The 19,079-nt window shown below is 41.8% G+C and overlaps 1 protein-coding gene across 1 annotated transcript; it reads right to left on the reverse strand.

The window, feature by feature from the left end:
* Positions 1-1,056: 1,056 nt before the first annotated feature.
* ISCU (iron-sulfur cluster assembly enzyme) lies at positions 1,057-17,642 on the reverse strand. Its single transcript, XM_089691214.1, has 5 exons — positions 17,485-17,642; positions 12,228-12,341; positions 11,633-11,743; positions 8,603-8,681; positions 1,057-2,670 (listed from the first exon to the last, which is right to left on the reverse strand). Exons 1-5 carry the CDS (start codon positions 17,572-17,574, stop codon positions 2,588-2,590), a joined length of 477 nt encoding a protein of 158 aa, XP_089547340.1. The 5' UTR covers positions 17,575-17,642; the 3' UTR covers positions 1,057-2,587.
* Between the last annotated feature and the right edge of the window lie 1,437 nt (positions 17,643-19,079).

A 19,079-nucleotide genomic window follows, 5' to 3' on the forward strand; every position in this document is an offset into this window, starting at 1 on the left:
CCCACAGTGCCACAGGTAAGCTCTCCCCACCCACAGGAGCAGCTCTCCTTGATAAGGGGGGGGGAGAAGGGAGAAAGGGGCCATGAAATAAAAGAAAATGGTGCTTACTGCAGGATACGGCCTATAGCACCGCCCATCTAGGAGGAGGGCGCTGACTCACCGATCAGATTGGCCAGCAGAAAATGGAGGACATCAACACCAGGTCAGTAGGCGGCAAAGCTGCAGAACTAAAGTTGCAGGAGGCCAGACTGCGTGTTGAACGCACCTGCAGAAGGGCCCAAAATAAACCAGTCCGGTGTAAGGTAGGGAGCCTCCCCAACCCTCCTCCATCCAGTGCCTAAATGGTACAGGTGTACCTGCTCTGCAAAGTCCTCGCAGCTCCTGGGTTTCCATCGTAACCCAAAGAAGGGAGGAGAGAAACCATGTAGCAGTGTACTCGCACCCCCAAGGACGGGGGGCCTCCGACTATCTGGGAGTACAGGTACAGCCCCATGCACGTCCGAGAAGGGGGAGGGGCATCAACCTGCCAATCCACGGTGGTGATAGGTAACACTCCCGAGACAGATCCACCTCACCACCAAAGTGGGACTGTCGGCCAGGGTAACACAGACTCTGGTACCCGGTTATATGTGGTCCTGCAAGACATTTAACTCGCTGGCCACCCCGGTCCAGGATGGGGTATGTCACGGCCAACCTAGCACTTAGCTAAAGCCGTGCGCATGCTTGCTGGCTAGACTGGGGTGACCACTGAATCTAGAGTAACCGGCCAGTCGCCCAGCCCAGCTGTTGATTGAAGATCTCTGCCTATAGCAGAGAGACCAGAAGGGCGGTGCAGAGTTCTTTTCTGCCTAGTGTCCTACTCCTATAGGTGGTGATATAGCCCTATGATTGAGATTTAGAAGAGCCGTGACCGTCAATGAACTTTAGAGAAAATTAAATGTCTTAGCGTCTACTAGCATTACATAATGACATCTTCATAAATCAAATAAAATTCTGAAATCCTAGTTTCACACTTCTAGTAAACATGATAGACAAATCAAACAAATGCCAAGAAAATTAAGTTTATAATTTTATTTATCCTTTATAACATATGAAATATGTACAAAAAAGGAAAGCAAATGATCAATTGTCCTTGTTTAAACTATACACTACATATAAAACTATGAAGCTTTAAAGAAGCCCCCTTTTCTTTTGCAAAAAAGATCAGTCTTCATTGTAGAACAATTGCTTTCTCAGCATTCCTCCCTGGTTTAGAAAGTATATAATAAAAGGGATATAGTTGTTTACAACACATATGCACACCTTTTAATCTCAGGAAAGCTGAGGAATCCATTCTAAGTGAGACCAGTTCCTCTCCAGCCATTGGTGTAAGAATAGAAAAAAAAAAAAAAAGCGAATGCTAACATTTTTCTTTGGTTTCTTTGCCATTTCCAACATATTTATTAAAGTGGAACTGCACTGCGTCTAAGCAACACAAACCAAAAATGCGATTTAATTGTTAATATGTAAAGCAAACTCATCCAGCCATGTCTCCATGCTTTATTTTGCTGAAAAATCATTCTGAAAAAACACCCCCTAGCATTTCTGGCAGTGGCCATGTTGAGTAAGGTCAAATTCATGTAACAATTACTTCCTGGAAATATTTGCCCTTAGCTCAGGCATTGGCTGAGCTGAGGACCTGACCTTCCCTCCCCTCCCCCTCCTCCTGAAGACTGATGGGATGTATTTGCCTAGAAATGAAAACCAGGAAGTAACTGAAATGTTGAAAAAAAAAAAAAGAAGTGTATGTATATATATATTTATATATTTAAAAACAAGTTAATATGATATACTTTCCAATCAATTTATTAATGCTAGCAGCAGAAGGATTAAAAATAGTCCATGTTGATTGAGAGAGTGAAGTTCCACTTTAAGTCAGGCAGGGCAAAGCAACAGTCAGAAAGCCAAGATGATAGACAACCTAACTGTGATAATTGCCTGAATGTGGGGACATATGCCCATGCCTACTTTAAAAGAACCAGTCTTGACTGGGCTAAGCAGGAATCAGACTACAAATTCTTCAAAGATTTTGCTTACAAAATGTTTTTTATTACACCTTTATTTTTGAAGGATTTAATTTTTTACCCCTTTAAAAATCTTTGTTTTTGTCCCTGTCTGACACTTTAGCTGGAGTGTCCTCTTGTTACACAGCCTTCACAAAATCAGTGATTAAACAGATATCTTTTAATAAGTTCCACAAACCTTTAACAGATGTAGAAATGATAAAAACACATCTTGCATATGCAGCAATGGGGAAAAAATGATCCACGTGAGGCATAAATAGACACTATCATTTTTAAACTGTACTGGTTTGCTCAGAATGTCAGGGACAATGCCATTATTGTCAATACTTGTTACCTGTTCAAATGGCACAGCTTGCAAACTGAAAGAAATCATACAGTTACAACAAAAACATTCACACAGTGGGACAAGCTGCTGTATTATTGTGCGTTTCATTAGTCTGCTGTTCTAATGGTAAAGGCAAGCCCTATTTCCTAAGAGAACGGCATATCAAGGTGGAAAGGCGCTCTGCTGAAAAGGTGAGGTGCTAGCCGCTCACTGCAGACTGCTCTTTGTCCTGCTTCAGCCTGTAGTCTGCCAAGGCAGCTCTGATTGCATCTTCTGCCAGCACTAAAGAAAAAAAACAAAACCACACAGTAAGCCTATGTGCTTAAAAAAACAAAACAAAACTATGCATCGCAAACATTTCCTGCTTTGAATTTCCTAATTTGTGTAACCCGTCAGCCACTGCAAAACAATTACTAGCATGCTGACCAGCAAAAGTATATAGCAGAAGCAGTTAAAGCCAAAAAAAGCTTACTTCTAGGAAAACCTACTGCTAAAGTTTGGGAGAGATCATAGCATGGTTAAAATCTATTTATTTATATTTGCCACTTGTGTCCCAATGAAAGACAACAGAATGTGGTGGGAAATTCTCTTAGGGAGATGTCAATATGAGTTATTCTCCCCCCTCCCCTTTTATATAAGGTTCTGGCCCCACTGAGAATAGCAGATTACACAGCTTTCAAATGGATTGACTTGGCAAAGACCATACTGCCACCTACTGGTTGTTAGCTAGTATTACTTCCTTCTAAAGTTTCACTTGCAACACACACTTTATCATCAAAAACAGCTCCTAAAAGCAGAACTGCAGCAGAAAAGGGAAGTTACGCTTATCCTCCTTCAGCCGCCGCTCCCCTCACCCCAGGTGTAGATTCCCATTTCTATCAGTTTCCACTTCCAGCATTCCCCAATCCAGCAAGACTGTCTTGGTGACTGTTAAATGGTGTCACTCAATTCTCACAATAGATGAGCTCTACTGAAGAATGAGAGTACAGTATATTGTTCCAGACTGTGCAATGTTAGAATGTTTTGGCAAGGCACTCATTATCCTCTTTTTCCCTAAAAGCCCAACGCAGTGTTACTGCTAAACCAATTCTATAACATCCTGGACGTGCAAACTGCATAGTTATTTATTATTTCAGGTACTTATATAGCACCGTCAATTTACGCAGCGCTTTACATACATATATTGTACATTCACATCAGTCCCTAACCCTCAAAGGGCATACAATCTAAGGTCCCTAAGTCACATTCATACACACACACACATACTAGGGACAATTTAGACAGGAGCCAATTAACCTACCAGCATGTCTTTGGAGTGTGGGAGGAAACCGGAGTGTGGGAGGAAACCCACGCAGACACAGGGAGAACATGCAAACTCCAGGCCGGTGGTGCCGTGGCTTGGATTCGAACCAATGACCCTAGCACTGCCAGGCGGAAGTGCTAACCATTTAGCCACTGTGCTGCCCATGCATAGTTAAGTGTTCATATGAATGAATTAAAGTACAACTATAGGTAATTTTTTTTGTTTAGTTTGGATAGAGTAAGGGAGAGTTACAAGCTGTCAGGTTTTTTTTTCCACCGTGTTTCCCATTGTGGAGATTTCCCTTCACTTCCTGTCTCAGACAAACAGAAAGAGGAAATCCCAGCAAATTAAGGGAATTCCAGGTCACCAGAAATAGTGTCCCCATTGGACGATTTACCCTCTATTACTTTTCTGGGGACGACCCAAAATATGGGATTTTCTTTTACTTTCACCGATAATGGTAAACAGGACGAATCTCATTAACGTGGACACATACAGCAATAAAAACTGACAGGGGTTCCAGTTCCTCTCCACTCTATTCAAAACTAAAAATATTTTGCCTTTAGTTATACTTCAACACAGGGTGACTAGAAAGAAAAATGCACAGCTTTAATCTAGAATATATCCTACATACAGTGGGGATCGAAAGTTTGGGCACCCCAGCTAACAATTTGTATTAATGTGCATAAAGAAGCCAAGGAAAGATGGAAAAATCTCAAAAGGCATCAAATTACAGATTAGACATTCTTATAATATGTCAACAAAAGTTAGATTTTATTTCCATCATTTACACTTTCAAAATAACAGAAAACAAAAAAATGGCGTCTGCAAAAGTTTGGGCACCCTGCAGCATTTATAGCATGCACTGCCCCCTTTGCAAAGCTGAGACCTGCCAGTGTCATGGATTGTTCTCAATCATCATCTGGGAAGGCCAGGTGATGTCAATCTCAAAAGGTTTTAAATGCCCAGACTCATCTGACCTTGCCCCAACAATCAGCACCATGGGTTCTTCTAAGCAGTTGTCTAGAAAACTGAAACTGAAAATAGTTGACGCTCACAAAGCTGGAGAAGGCTATAAGAAGATAGCAAAGCGTTTTCAGATGTCAATATCCTCTGTTCGGAATGTAATAAAGAAATGGCAGTCATCAGGAACAGTGGAAGTTAAAGCAAGATCTGGAAGACCAAGAAAAATATCAGACAGAACAGCTCGCAGGATTGTGAGAAAAACTATTCAAAACCCATGTTTGACTGCACGATCCCTCCAGAAAGATCTGGCAGACACTGGAGTTGTGGTACACTATTCCACTATAAAGAGATACTTGTACAAATATGGTCTTCATGGAAGAGTCATCAGAAGAAAACCTCTTCTACGTCCTCACCACAAAAATCATCGTTTGAACTTTGCAAATGAACATATAGACAAGCCTGATGCATTTTGGAAACAAGTTCTGTGGACCGATGAGGTTAAAATTGAACTTTTTGGCCGGAATGAGCAAAGGTACATTTGGAGAAGAAGGGGCACAGAATTTAATGAAAAGAACCTCTGTCCAACTGTTAAGCATGGGGTTGGATCAACCATGCTTTGGGGTTGTGTTGCAGCCAGTGGCACAGCGAACATCTCACGAGTAGAAGGAAAAATGGATTCCATAAAATTTCAGCAAATTTTGGATGGTAACTTGATGCCATCTGTGAAAAAGTTCAAGTTAAAGAGAGGATGGCTTCTACAAATGGATAATGATCCTAAACACACCTCGAAATCCACAGGGGATTACATCAAGAGGCGTAAACTGAAGGTTTTGCCACGGCCTTCACAATCTCCTGACCTCAACATAATTGAAAATCTATGGATAGACCTTAAAAGAGCAGTGCGTGACAGACAGCCCAGAAATCTCAAAGAACTGGAAGACTTTTGTAAGGAAGAATGGGCAAAGATACCTCAAACAAGAATTGAAAGACTCTTGGCTGGCTACAAAAAGCGTTTACAAGCTGTGATACTTGCCAAAGGGGGCAGTACAAGATATTAACTCTGCAGGGTGCCCAAACTTTTGCAGACGCCATTTTTTTTTTTCTGTTATTTTGAAAGTGTAAATGATGGAAATAAAATCTAACTTTTGTTGACATATTATAAGAATGTCTAATCTGTAATTTGATGCCTTTTGGAGATTTTTCCATCTTTCCTTGGCTTCTTTATGCACATTAATACAAATTTTTAGCTGGGGTACCCAAACTTTCGATCCCCACTGTATAGTTTGTGGAGTCTAACTTTCCTACCAACTAAATAAAACATTGATTTGGGTTATTTTCATCAAAGACATGTAGCAGAATACATTTTGGCCTAAATTTGTGTAGAAAGATTTACTTGCAAAAATGTTAGACTAAATATTTTGGAAAAAAAAAAAAAAGTTTCTTCGTTTGTTATTTTTTCGTGTATAAATGCAAAAAAATAAAACCCAGTGGTGATAAAATACGACCAAAAGAAATCTATTTGTGTGAAAAAAAAAAAAGATAATTTCATATGGGTACAGTGTTGCATGACCACGTAATTTTCATTTAAAGTGCAACAGTGCTGAAAAAGGTGAAAACTTGGCCTGGGCAGGAAGGGGGTAAAAGTGGTTAGGGAAGAACTCGGATAGGCAAAAAACAAACAACACACACATACACCCACACCCCAACTCACCCATTAGTACACTCCACAAAACACTAAACAGTTAAAGTGTTACTAAACCCAGGACCCTGCATTCACTATATCTGGTCTCCCACAGTACACACAACATGGAAATGCAATTATTTTAGTAAATATAAACTGCTAAATACCTTTTCTCATCAGCAGTATATAGCAGTCTTGTGACTCCTACCAGCTGAGCACTGGTTAAAGCTTGTAGGAGGAGTTTTCATTCTGCTCTGACTGTTCTATGAGGCTGCAAAACCCCTTGCCCTCTGTCTGGACAGTGCTGATTGGCCCTGTGCTGATTACATGTTACATGCAGCCTTCCAAAGAAGAGGATAAAAAAAAAAAAAAAAAAAAAAAAAGCAAACTAGCAATACACACCAAACTGAGCATGTGCAGAGTGACTCCTACTCCGTACTATCAGCAGATGGATTGGGAACAGTAGAAGGGGAGGATCAAGGAAGACAGGATCAAACAGCTTTTTTTTCACACAATGTGGAGGATTAACCCTTTGGGTTCCACAGAGTATAACAAGCATTATTTACTGCATATACATACTGATTTCACTGTTGCGAGTTTAGGGACACTTTAATATTTTGAAAAGCCTTACCACTTTAGGAGAAGTCTAATTGAATTTTCATGACCTCATCTCTGTAATTCAAAAGATAACAGCATGTGCTCTGCCAAGGAGGAGGTGTAACAGCAGGGATTACATCATATCCTCTCCTCTCTGTAGTAAAAAGGAAACTACAGTCCCCATCATCCACAGGGAATTGGGATGAATGTGGGCAGGCACACTAGGCCTGTACATGTTGAATATGCCAGAGTCTCGGTCCGCCCACCACTGCAAGTGGGGCCGAATCACATCACTGCTTCCTGGAGAAAACTACAGAAGGGATGTGCCAAGACCAGTGGCTGGATGAATAAGAGGCATAGCAGTCACTGGTCTCATAAATAAGAACCCAAAGAGAATTAACAGTTTGAATGAAAAAAAAAAAAAAAGAAATAAAATGATAGATAGATGCCATTTCAGAGCAACTACTGCGTGAACCAGGATGGATGACATTCAGTGAAGGTAGGAAATCAGGAACGCAGACACGTAAAGAGGTTTTTGCCTGGGGTTCTGCTTTAACAGTCCTACCTATTTCCAGACCCTGCCACCCTGATACCTAAACTCTGACCTTTCCTTTGGGCCCCACATCCAATCACTGGCTAAATCCTGCCACCCTTCCAGAAATTGCTCCATCCTAACACTACAAAACAACCTATTCACTCTCCCTGGTTATATCCCACCTTGACTAATGAAACTCCCTCCTCATTGGCCTACCGTTACACAAGCTATCCCCCCTATATCATGAATGCTGCTGCTAGACTTATACACTTTACTAATCAAACCGTGACTGCTGCCCCTCTCTGCCAATCCCTTCACTGGCTTCCACTAGCCCAATGTATAAAATTCAAAAATACTAACCACAACATACAAAGTCACCCACATCACCAACCTCATCTTAAGATATCACCCAAACTGATCTCTCCAATCCTCCCAAGACATCTTGCTCTCTAGCTCCCTTGTTACCTCCTCCCATGCTCACCTTCATGACTTCTCCAGAACCTCTTCCATTCTCTGGAACTCCCCCAGTACGTCCGGTTAGCTTCTACCCTGTCCACTTTTAGGCGATCCTTGAAAACTTCATTTATTCAGGGAAGTCTACCCCCACATCCACCCTATAAAAACTGTACTTGGGCCACCTCCATTAGATCTTTTCACCTTAGATCACCTTTTGTACCACCTCCCCCTCCTTTAGATTGTAAGTTCCATGAGCAGGGCCTTCCAATTCCTTCTGTACTGAACTGTATTATAATTGTACTGTCCCCCTTTATATTGTAAAGTGCTGCACAAACTGCTGGGACTATTGAAATTCTGAACAGTAATAATACCATCAATATGATCCAATATTTATAAGCAAGAGCATGTGGGGTATGCCTATAAACACAACAGGCTCCTGTGATAATACAACAGTGCCTAGCCACTATCACAAGTGCAGCAGTGCTTTGTTGGCTCGAATGAGGAAATACATGTGAAAAAGGTACAATACACTACTGCTTTGTCACATTAAACTGCGCTAATGAATCCCTGTTAAGCAGCCAAACACTGAACTTTAAGTAAAGGTTACACTTTAAATCAGGATTTAAACTTTACATGGCTGCATCCCAGAGCTGAAAAATTAAAAAAACAAACTTACTGGAGCAATGAAGTTTTACTGGAGGAAGGCAAAGCTCTTTAGCAATATCTGTGTTCTTGATGGTCATGGCCTCATCAACCTACACAATCAAAACAAAACTGGTTAATACGGCAGTTATTTTGAATTTTTAACTGAACATTCCAAGAAGCATTGTTAGCATTTTTTAATTCAGTTTAACTAAATAATGTTTTCAAAGCTATTCAAGTCCTTTTTGTAAGGAACACAAAACAGTACATAATAAAAATCAACAAGGTATGCTTTCATAAGTAAATATAAAGTTTACATAAAATACATTTTTTTCCTTTTGCTCGAAAAAAACAAACAAACAAACAAAACAAAAACAAAAAAAATCCCACAAAGCTGCTAATGACACAACAGTATGGTAAAAGTATAGACGTTATCAGAAACATGAGAATTTAAAAGGAAGACTACACCAGCCACCACTGCTGACCCCTTACTGAAAATGCTAGTTGTCCTTTTTGACATTTTGAATGAGATAAAGACACTAAAACATGTATGCTGTAGCCCTGTTCTAAATGATTCAAATCTTTGAACTCAAACAGCCAGGCAGATGCATATTCCAGAATGAAGACAGCAGTAGCATCCTTCAGACGTTTCTCCTATTTAAAGGCTTCTTGTTGCATTTACCAGCATTAGAATGTTTTTACAGCTAAAAAAAACTCCTCTAGAAACCCACTAGTTCGGGAAAGGGGGGTTTCCCAGCCAAAAAATGCTGACTAAAGCCTGTGTGTGCACGCGCATGGACACAGAATAACATGCTGGGGAGTTTACTGGCTGTAGAAAAAAAACAAAACAAAAAAAACCCAACAAAAGCCAAAAACAGCAGCTGTAAAAACATCCAGTGTGCATGAGGACTTAAGGTTCCTCAAATGCAGCACTTGTCTTCTAAAGGCCTTAAAATATACAGTGGATATAAAAAGGTCTACACACCCCTGTTAAAATGTCAGGTTTCTGTGATGTAAAAAAAAATGACAAAAATTATTTCAGAACCTTTTCCACCTTTAATGTAACCTATAAAACTGTACAACTCAGTTGAACAACAAAAATCTTTTAGGTGGAGGGAAGTAAAAATAAAAAACTAAAATATGGTTGCACAAGTGTGCACACCCTTAAACTAATACTTTGTTGAAGCACCTTTGCTTTTATTCCAGCACTCAGTCTTTTTGGGTATGAGTCTATCAGCATGGCACATCTTGACTTGGCAATATTTGCCCACTCTTCCTTGCAAAAACACTCCAAATCTATCAGACTGCGATAGAGTCTCCTGTGCACAGCCCTCTTCGGATCACCCCACAGATTTTCGATCCGATTCAGGTCTGGGCTCTGGCTGGGCCATTCCAAAACTTTAATCTTCTTCTGGTGAAGCCATTCCTTTGTTGATTTGGATGTATGCTTTGGGTCGTTGTCATGCTGAAAGATGAAGTTCCTCTGCATGTTCAGCTTTCTAGCAGAAGCCTGAAGGTTATGTGCCAATATTGGTTGGTGTTTGGAACTGTTCATAATTCCCTCTACCTTGACTAAGACCCGAGTTCCAGGTATATAGTGAATAAAATCAGTGAGCACTTGGTAATGTAGCAGCTATAGCACATAAAAGGCAACCGAAATAAAACCTCATAAAATACATATGCAAGTGCAGCGCTAAAAAGGTATATACTCCAGTCTGGTAATAACATAAGAAATTGATAAAGATTATAAAATAAAAAATTGGTGACAGTTCGTGCTAGGTGTCTGATGCAGGAGTTGATATCGACGTCAAGATCCAGTGATAAATAGAAAAAAAAAAAGGCACTCACCAGATGCGTATCTTTCAATACGCATATAATCAATGTAACCAGAGGTCCCCCTCATGGGATGGAATGGATGAGCTGGACCATCTTTAACAGACTCTCCTCCCTCTGGATATTGGGCAGCCAAACGGTCACCTCCCTTGGTGTATATAGCGGGCATCCACGTAAAGGCTTCTTAAATGGATGGGCAGGGTGCTTAGCAGCTTACACTGGAACCAGCGTTAACCTCTGGACTGGTGTCATAAATAATATAACTCCTGTGTCTTGAAACATGGGCTCTGAAAACGAATGTTAGCTCACCAGGGAGCCAACAAAAAAAAATTGCCTTAAACAGTTCAGTGAGGTTGTCTTTGTCCTCCTGCACTCCGTTCTGCGGCACAGAGATAGACATATTTCTTCTGCTCTGATAATGTCAGTCAGCCAACTTATCCCAGGCTCTTCCCCTCCTGCGTCTTCCTCCTCACTTTCTCTTGTAGCTGCTACTTCCCCTTGGTCCCGCTGTGGTGTAGACTGATGGTGAGAAGGCGCCCATTACAATGAACTTCATTGTAGTGGGCGCCTTCTCACCATCAGTGCTCCATGGTATATCTAATGCCTTGGAAATTCTTTTGTACCCTTGTTCTGATTTATACCTTTTAACAATGAGATCCCTCTGATGCTTTAGAAGCTCTCTGCAGACCATGGCTTTTGCTGTAGGATGCAACTAAAAACATGTCAGGAAAAACCTACTAGAACAGCTGAACTTTATTTGGGGTTAATCTGAGGCACTTTAAAATGATGGCAGGTATGTAATGACACCTATTTAACAATTTTGAATGTGATTGTTTAATTCTGGACACAGCTACATCCCCAGTTATAAGAGGGGGTGCACACTTATGCAACCACATTATTTTAGTTTATGTTTACTCCCCCCCCCCCCACAAAGATTTCAGTTTGTTTGTCAATTGAGTTTTACAATTTATAGGTCACATTAAAAAGGTGGAAAAAGTTCTAAAAATTTTTCTTTTGTCTCTTTTTTTTACATCACAGAAACCTGACATTTTAACAGGTGTGTGTAGACTTTTTATATCCACTGTAATTCCTAACTTTTTAATCAATAAAAAAAAAAAAAAAGACAGATAAAGTATTGTTCTTCATTTATGATTACAGACCTCAACAAATGGCCTCAGTGTCACTGCATTAGAAATACTGAACTAAAAACAGGAATTAAAACATGATTTACCGTTTTTCCCTTCACCCATTCGGTAGCCAAAGAGCTTGAGGCAATTGCTGAACCACACCCAAATGTTTTGAACTTTGCTTCAACAATTTTCCCATTTTCATCAACTTCAATCTGAAAAAGAAATTAGTGAGGAGTATACTTGGCAGTAGAATGGACTGAACAAATATAATTATCTTCTATTACATTTAATGAAAGATTTAACAAACAATACACAAGAAAAAAAAAATAAAAAATGGGGCAAATACAAATTGATGTGAGATGTCATGAGCTCTCTCTTCCCTGTGCTGGGAGGAGCAACATCTTTCTTTTTAGCCTGTGTCTATTGCTCCCCCTCCCCCCCCCCCAGGTGTCTGTTGTGTCTCTCAATGAACTTTCAAGAAAACAGAATTTTATGCTAAATGAATTTAATGTTTATTGAATCTTTATTCAGCAGTACCTTGAGTACTTCTTGGACCTTGAAGAAGGGGACACTCCCCGAAAGCTTGTCCTCAAAATTGTATGTTAGTGCAAATAAAAACAGTATCACGGACAGTACTCAATTGAATCTTTAATAACACAGTGCCAAGTTATTAGGAAACAGCCAAGCCACACTAACCTGCAATTTCATAACATCACCACATGCTGGAGCGCCCACCAGACCAGTTCCGACATTCTTGGCGTTCTTATCAAGGGATCCAACGTTTCTCGGATTCTCATAGTGATCAACAACCTTAACACACATACAAGGAGAGTGTCAACCAGGGTTAGAATGGTTCACCAGTTGCCCTGACAAGCAGTGGCTCTGCCAGCTTGTTAGATAATGCAGTTATCAAAATAGCAATGTGGATCCTTCCGTACTTTTATTCAGCATTTCCCTCCCCGAAACACATTACATCAAGTATAAGTGTCTGTATCTTTGCTTCAGTAATCATTTCTGTTATGCAAGAAGAAAGCGGGTACAAAATGATCATATGGTAATGTTTACATTAAAACAACAGATCTATTTACATGGCTCATGTTGCTCCTCCTCTGAGCAAACCAGAAATGTCTGTTTATCAACTTTTCTTAAAGTAGGAATTTTAGGTCAGTATCTTTGCATCACTAATCATTGGTGTTATGCAAGAAGACAGCAGGTAGAAATTATTACATGGCGATGTTACAGCAATACAAACTAGAGCTGACTTATCACATGACCGATAATCAGCCAGCTTTTAGTCTTCTCAGAGAATGAACAGCAATTCCAGTCACTGCTCTCTGTTCTGTTCCTCCAGTGCTCACTGGCGCGTTAGGCTGGGAAGGGGGCAGGTGCAGCAGGCTCCAGACATGCTAAAAGTCAGAATCTGCTGTCATTCAGAAAACCAGGTGGATCCAGACAATATTGTGAGGCTCTGCCCCATCAGCTGATAGTGGGCAATAGTCCACCTACTGCTGAAGCTGCATTCACAGCTGAAAGTTTTGTAGCCTGAAGCTAAAAAAGGCTTAAACGTAAAAGGAAAAAAAAAAATTGCTCTCTATGGTGCCTGTTCGTACCTGAGCTTGCAAGGAGTGTGAACAGGCAGCACAGAGAACAATTTCATTTCAGACTTTAAGCTACAAAACACTCACAGCTGGTGGTGTATTTAGGTTTCATGCTAACCTACGCAACCCAAAAATCAGCTCCCCAACCCCATGGAGAGACCCTGACACTGACAAACACCCCCCTCCCCCACGATAAGAGCCTAAGATTGATCAATACCCCACCTGAGAGAGCCTTCCACTACCACTGCCCCCCATACACTGGCAACCCCCCATCCCTGACGAGAGAGAAGACACTCACCTTTACAGCTCTGGACATCCCCGGGAATGAGAGTCAGGCTCTCCATACACCATCAAGCAGCCCGCAGCCTCTCTCAGTTCCCACCTGGTCCCCATGCTGCATGTGTCCTTTCTGCCATCCCTTCTATTGGGGGGCAACGCTGCCCCTCTGAAAAATGCTGCTGCCACCCTGAAAAAATGCCACCCTAGGCAAATGCCTTGTGGTAAATACGCCCCTGCTAATAGCTGTGATTGCAGTCTTAGGCTGGCCATACATTATACAATATTCTTCTACAGTTTTCCTCTAGATTTACCAAACCACATAATATGGAGTCAAACCATAACACTTTCAATTAGTATGCAATCAGGCAGGCCCTTGCACTACATAAACTTAAATCTAAAGAAAATTGAATAAGAAAACTGAATAATGTATGGCCAGCCTAAATGTACTCCTCTGATCCTCAATAAGATATGGTACCGTAAGTACAGTCAAAAAAGGTTTCTCCATACCTTTCTTTTGAATGTAAAACTAGGAGAATGACAACTAATGATTTGTCTACAGTGGTAATATAACTCAGAGCCACAAATAACTATCAGTAAAACCTGATACAAGCTGATTAAATGAAGAGCAGAAACTTATTCTGCAATGTGTAACAAATGTTCAAGTTAAATGTAGCAACTAATAATAAACCCTGCTCTTATATGCAAAGCATTGCATTTTAGCCTAATTCCAGTTAAAGGTTAACTGTTTTATTAATGATACCAAGGAAGAGATCAAGCCAAATAAAAAAAAAAAAAAAAAAAAAGAAACATACCCATATGCAGTACACATCTGCAATACAGGCACAATTCCTCAATTATCCCTTTAGAAACCCTGCAAGTACAGAAAAATGCCTGACAATACTTCCAGAAAAACACTTTTCTCTTAATACCTAATGTGGCCTGAAGACACAGCATTTTATTGGATGGAGTTGGTGTATGCACTGCCCAGCTGTCTTTGCTAAACTACTCAGCCGCTCCCACTCAACACTGTATCTACAACATAAAGACTAATCATACTGTAGTCCAGGATAAGAACTATGAGGGCTCAAACACAGGAAAACTAAATTTCTGACAAGATCAACTTTTTTTTTTAAATTTCCACTAATCAAACAGATAAAACAAAACCCTTCCAGTGGTAAATGTGTCAGCCCAAAGGGGAGCAAATAACAATAGTTCATTATTAGGGTTTATGTACATTTGAAAAAGAGCAGGTGGGGATAAAAATATACATGTTGACAAGGTGCATGCACTGAGGCCATCACCTTTATCCCTGCCACACTACCTAAGAAATCACTGACCTGGAAAAAGGATGTAAAAAATCAAGCGTTGCACATACTTACAGTGGGCTAGTGACTCACTATATAGTGGAGAGATAAGAACACAGTCCCAGAACATGTACTGTCAGCAATACAGCTCCAATACATGTCCTGAAAGGTTCCTTTTAGGGTAAGGTACTCGATTATAGAAAACCATGGTCTTGTATGTACATATGGTAGAGCTCTAGAGATTCTCTGTACAGCCCCTTTCATCTCCATGGGAAATAACTGGGCAGGTGTGGTCAATAGACAAGAGTACTGCAGTGAGTTAAAAAAAAAAAAAAAAGCACCTCTGACAACCAGGGAAGGTCAGAGCTATCAGATCACAATATTTCTCCACTATATAGTATACCTGTACTAAGAATAGCACCACAGAATACTTCAAGTTACTTTGACTGCAAGCCAATCAGCAGGTCCCAGCTGTGAATCATTGGCAGGGACTTGCTGACAGGTTCCCACTGTGTGCAATCACAGTGGGTGCCAGGTGGGGGGCACACCCCCTAAACCCGGAAGTAGGCGTTGACGTACCAGTAGGTCACTTTGTCTACAACCTCTGCTAGGCTGCAGTACAATGTGGGTGGGTATGTTTGGGCAGTCAGCAAGATGGTAAATATGATTTTGGTTAAATTATTTTTTCTTTTAATCGGGACAAGTAGATTGTCATGAGGGACAAGTAGATTGGGACCCAGATTTAGTCCCTTGGGCAAGTAGTTTTTTAAAAAATGTCCACACCGCTAAACTCTCCAATCAGGCAGGTCCTTCCTCTAGATCTGGGGTATTGAATTAAAATTCAAGGCGGTCCAGTTACTAAAATTTCCTTCTGGCTGAGGTCCGAATAGGGTGTGCCAATCAGTGTGCCCCCTTACATTAGATGTCGCCATCCGAGCGCAACTTTACATCATGCATTCCCATCACATCAGGTGTGCCCACCAGAGTACTCCTTTACATCAGTTGTCCCCATCAGAGTGCCGCTTTACATCAGGTATCCCCATCATAGTGCCACCTTACAACAGGTATTCCCGTCAGAGTGCCCCCTTACACACAAAGTACCAGTTTCCATCATATTCCCCATCAGAGTGCCCCTTTACATCACATGAGATCATCAGACGGCCCCTTTCCACAGTATGTGCCGATTTGTGCCCCCTTAATGTAAAAGATGCCAGTCAGAGTGCCCCTTAACATAAAATAAGGGGCACTCCGACAGGCACATTTATATTAAGGGGCACTCCGACAGGCACATTTATATTAAGGGGCACTCCGACAGGCACATTTATATTAAGGGGCACTCCGACAGGCACATTTATATTAACCCCTTCGCACCGGCACCTCCCGGCCCTTTAAAGGTTTCAGAAGCTGGGAGGCGGGGTTTAAGCTCATGTGACCGCCATGACACACCGTCATGGCGGTCACATGATTGGGAAAGGTACTGATCGAAAGAGGAGATCGGGACCTTTCCGTGAATACCGGACATGTGTGCAGGGAGCACGCAGGGCGTTTTTTTAATAGGCAGGGCATTTTTTTAATAGAACGCAAATGTAAAGCCACTCGGCATTTAGGCCCAGACTCCGGGAGGCCACACATTTGCGGTCGGCCGGCGTGAAGAGGTTAAGGGGCACTCCGACAGGCACATTTATATTATGGGGCACTCCGACAGGTGCATCTATATTATAGGGAACCCCGACAGGCACTTCTATATTAAGGGGCACTCCGACAGGCACTTCTATATTAAGGGGCACTCCGACAGGCACTTCTATATTAAGGGGCACTCCGACAGGCACTTCTATATTAAGGGGCACTCCGACAGGCACTTCTATATTAAGGGGCACTCCGACAGGCACTTCTATATTAAGGGGCACTCCGACAGGCACATTTTATGTTGTGCCCAGAGTGCACCTTAACATTAAATGGACCCATCAGCATGACCCTTTAACATTAAATGTGCCCATCAGAGTGCTTCTGTAAGACTACACTCTACCTTGAGGGCAGACAGGAGCAGTGCCTGGATCCTTGTGAAGGATGCTTGTGTACTGGCAGGGAGCCGGAGAGACAGTGAGCTGCAAGGGGCGCACACGTGATGTCATGTTGCCGTGACATCCACCCTGCTCAGCAGCGGATCTGTCACTCCAGAAGGGAGCAATGCTGTGGCTGTTCTCACACTGCCATTTAGTGACAGCTGCACTAGCACTCATCGGGAAATCAAAAGGAGAATGCGTAATCAGATTGCAATTTGTGTGTGTGGTGAGCCTTAGGCAGACCGGAAGGGAAAAAAAAAACAAAAACCTTCTGGTGTCGATAGGGGAATCCCTCCCATGGAGCTACTGCATTTTGACAGTGAGGATCAGCATTGCAGACTATAAAAAAAAACCCCGACAGGCAGGTTGTACAGCTGTCCATCGAAAGACGGACTTGTGTAAAAGCAGCCTGCCAATACATGGATGGAAATACGGCCGGTCCTTGATGCAGCCACACCGGACTACACGGAGAGCTCCGACACTATCACGGATCACAAATCAGCCTCCCGTACCAAGAGTGGGGTGAGGCGAGCAAGGCTGCAGCCTGTACAGCACAGTGCGGGGTCACCTCTGGGTGTCAGTACACGGTATACTTACATGGCTGACTGCCCGAACCTCTCCGCTCTCCCTACGATATACCCTGGGCCTCCCTCGCCTCCTCACAACAGTCCCCTCCCGCCTGCTCCCCACCGCAGACAGCATTCCATACCTTCTTGTGATAAGCGGCACAAGGAACCCGCAATTCCGGCACCGAACACCGACTCCACACCGAGCAAAACAACCGTCCCACTCCGGCCATCGTACCCCGGACTAAACTGACAGGAGCAGACGCGGTGCAAGTGCGTACGGAGGACACGTGACTCGGAGAGCGCAGGCGCGGCTACTGATTCTTGTGGCCATGTGATCTGTGTTCTAGTTATGTAACAAGGAGGGGGGCTGGGAGAGGCTGTCAACACTGAACGATGCTTAGGTTATGTAGTAAGAATTGCAGGGCAATTCACGGGATTCAAAATACACTTTATTTTCTATAAACTGTTATTGGGATTTGTAACTGTACTTACAATGCATTATACAACGTTATACAAAGTCCTGGGCAGCTAAAGGGGAATTTCAGGTATTTTTTTTACTTTGGCCAATCTACAGTGGGGATCGAAAGTTTCGGTACCCCATCTATAATTTTGTATTAATGTGCATAAAGAAGGCAAGGAAAGATGGAAAAATCTCCAAAAGGCATCAAATTACAGATTAGACATTCTTATAATATGTCAACAAAAGTTAGATTTTATTTCCATCATTTACACTTTCAAAATAACAGAAAACAAAAAAATGGCGTCTGCAAAGGTTTGGGCACCCTGCAGAGTTAATATCTTGTACTGCCGCCTTTGGCAAGTATCACAGCTTGTAAACGCTTTTTGTAGCCAGCCAAGAGTCTTTCAATTCTTGTTTGAGGTATCTTTGCCCATTCTTCCTTACAAACGTCTTCCAGTTCTTTGAGATTTCTGGGCTGTCTGTCACGCACTGCTCTTTTAAGGTCTATCCATAGATTTTCAATTATGTTGAGGTCAGGAGATTGTGAAGGCCATGGCAAAACCTTCAGTTTACGCCTCTTGATGTAATCCCCCGTGGATTTCGAGGTGTGTTTAGGATCATTATCCATTTGTAGAAGCCATCCTCTCTTTAACTTCAGCTTTTTCACAGATGGCATCAAGTCACCATCCAAAATTTGTTGAAATTTTATTGAATCCATTTTTCCTTCTACTCATGAGATGTTCCCTGTGCCACTGGCTGCAACACAACCCCAAAGCATGATTGATCCAACCCCATGCTTAACAGTTGGACAGAGGTTCTTTTCATTAAATTCTGTGCCCCTTCTTCTCCAAACGTATCTTTGCTCATTCTGGCCAAAAAGTTCAATTTTAACCTCATGGGTCCACAGAACTTGTTTCCAAAATACATCAGGCTTGTCTATATGTTCATTTGCAAAGTTCAAACGATGATTTTTGTGGTGAGGACGTAGAAGAGGTTTTCTTCTGATGACTCTTCCATGAAGACCATATTTGTACAAGTATCTCTTTATAGTGGAATAGTGTACCACAACTCCAGTGTCTGCCAGATCTTTCTGGAGGGATCGTGCAGTCAAGCGTGGGTTTTGAATAGTTTTTCTCACAATCCTGCGAGCTGTTCTGTCTGATATTTTTCTTGGTCTTCCAGATCTTGCTTTAACTTCCACTGTTCCTGATGACTGCCATTTCTTAATTACATTCCGAACAGAGGATATTGACATCTGAAAACGCTTTGCTATCT

The sequence above is a fragment of the Staurois parvus genome, unplaced genomic scaffold (genome assembly GCF_062004578.1).
Source record: "Staurois parvus isolate SC_StPar_1 unplaced genomic scaffold, SC_StPar_1.0 ptg000556l, whole genome shotgun sequence".
NCBI classification, from domain to species: Eukaryota; Metazoa; Chordata; class Amphibia; order Anura; family Ranidae; genus Staurois; species Staurois parvus.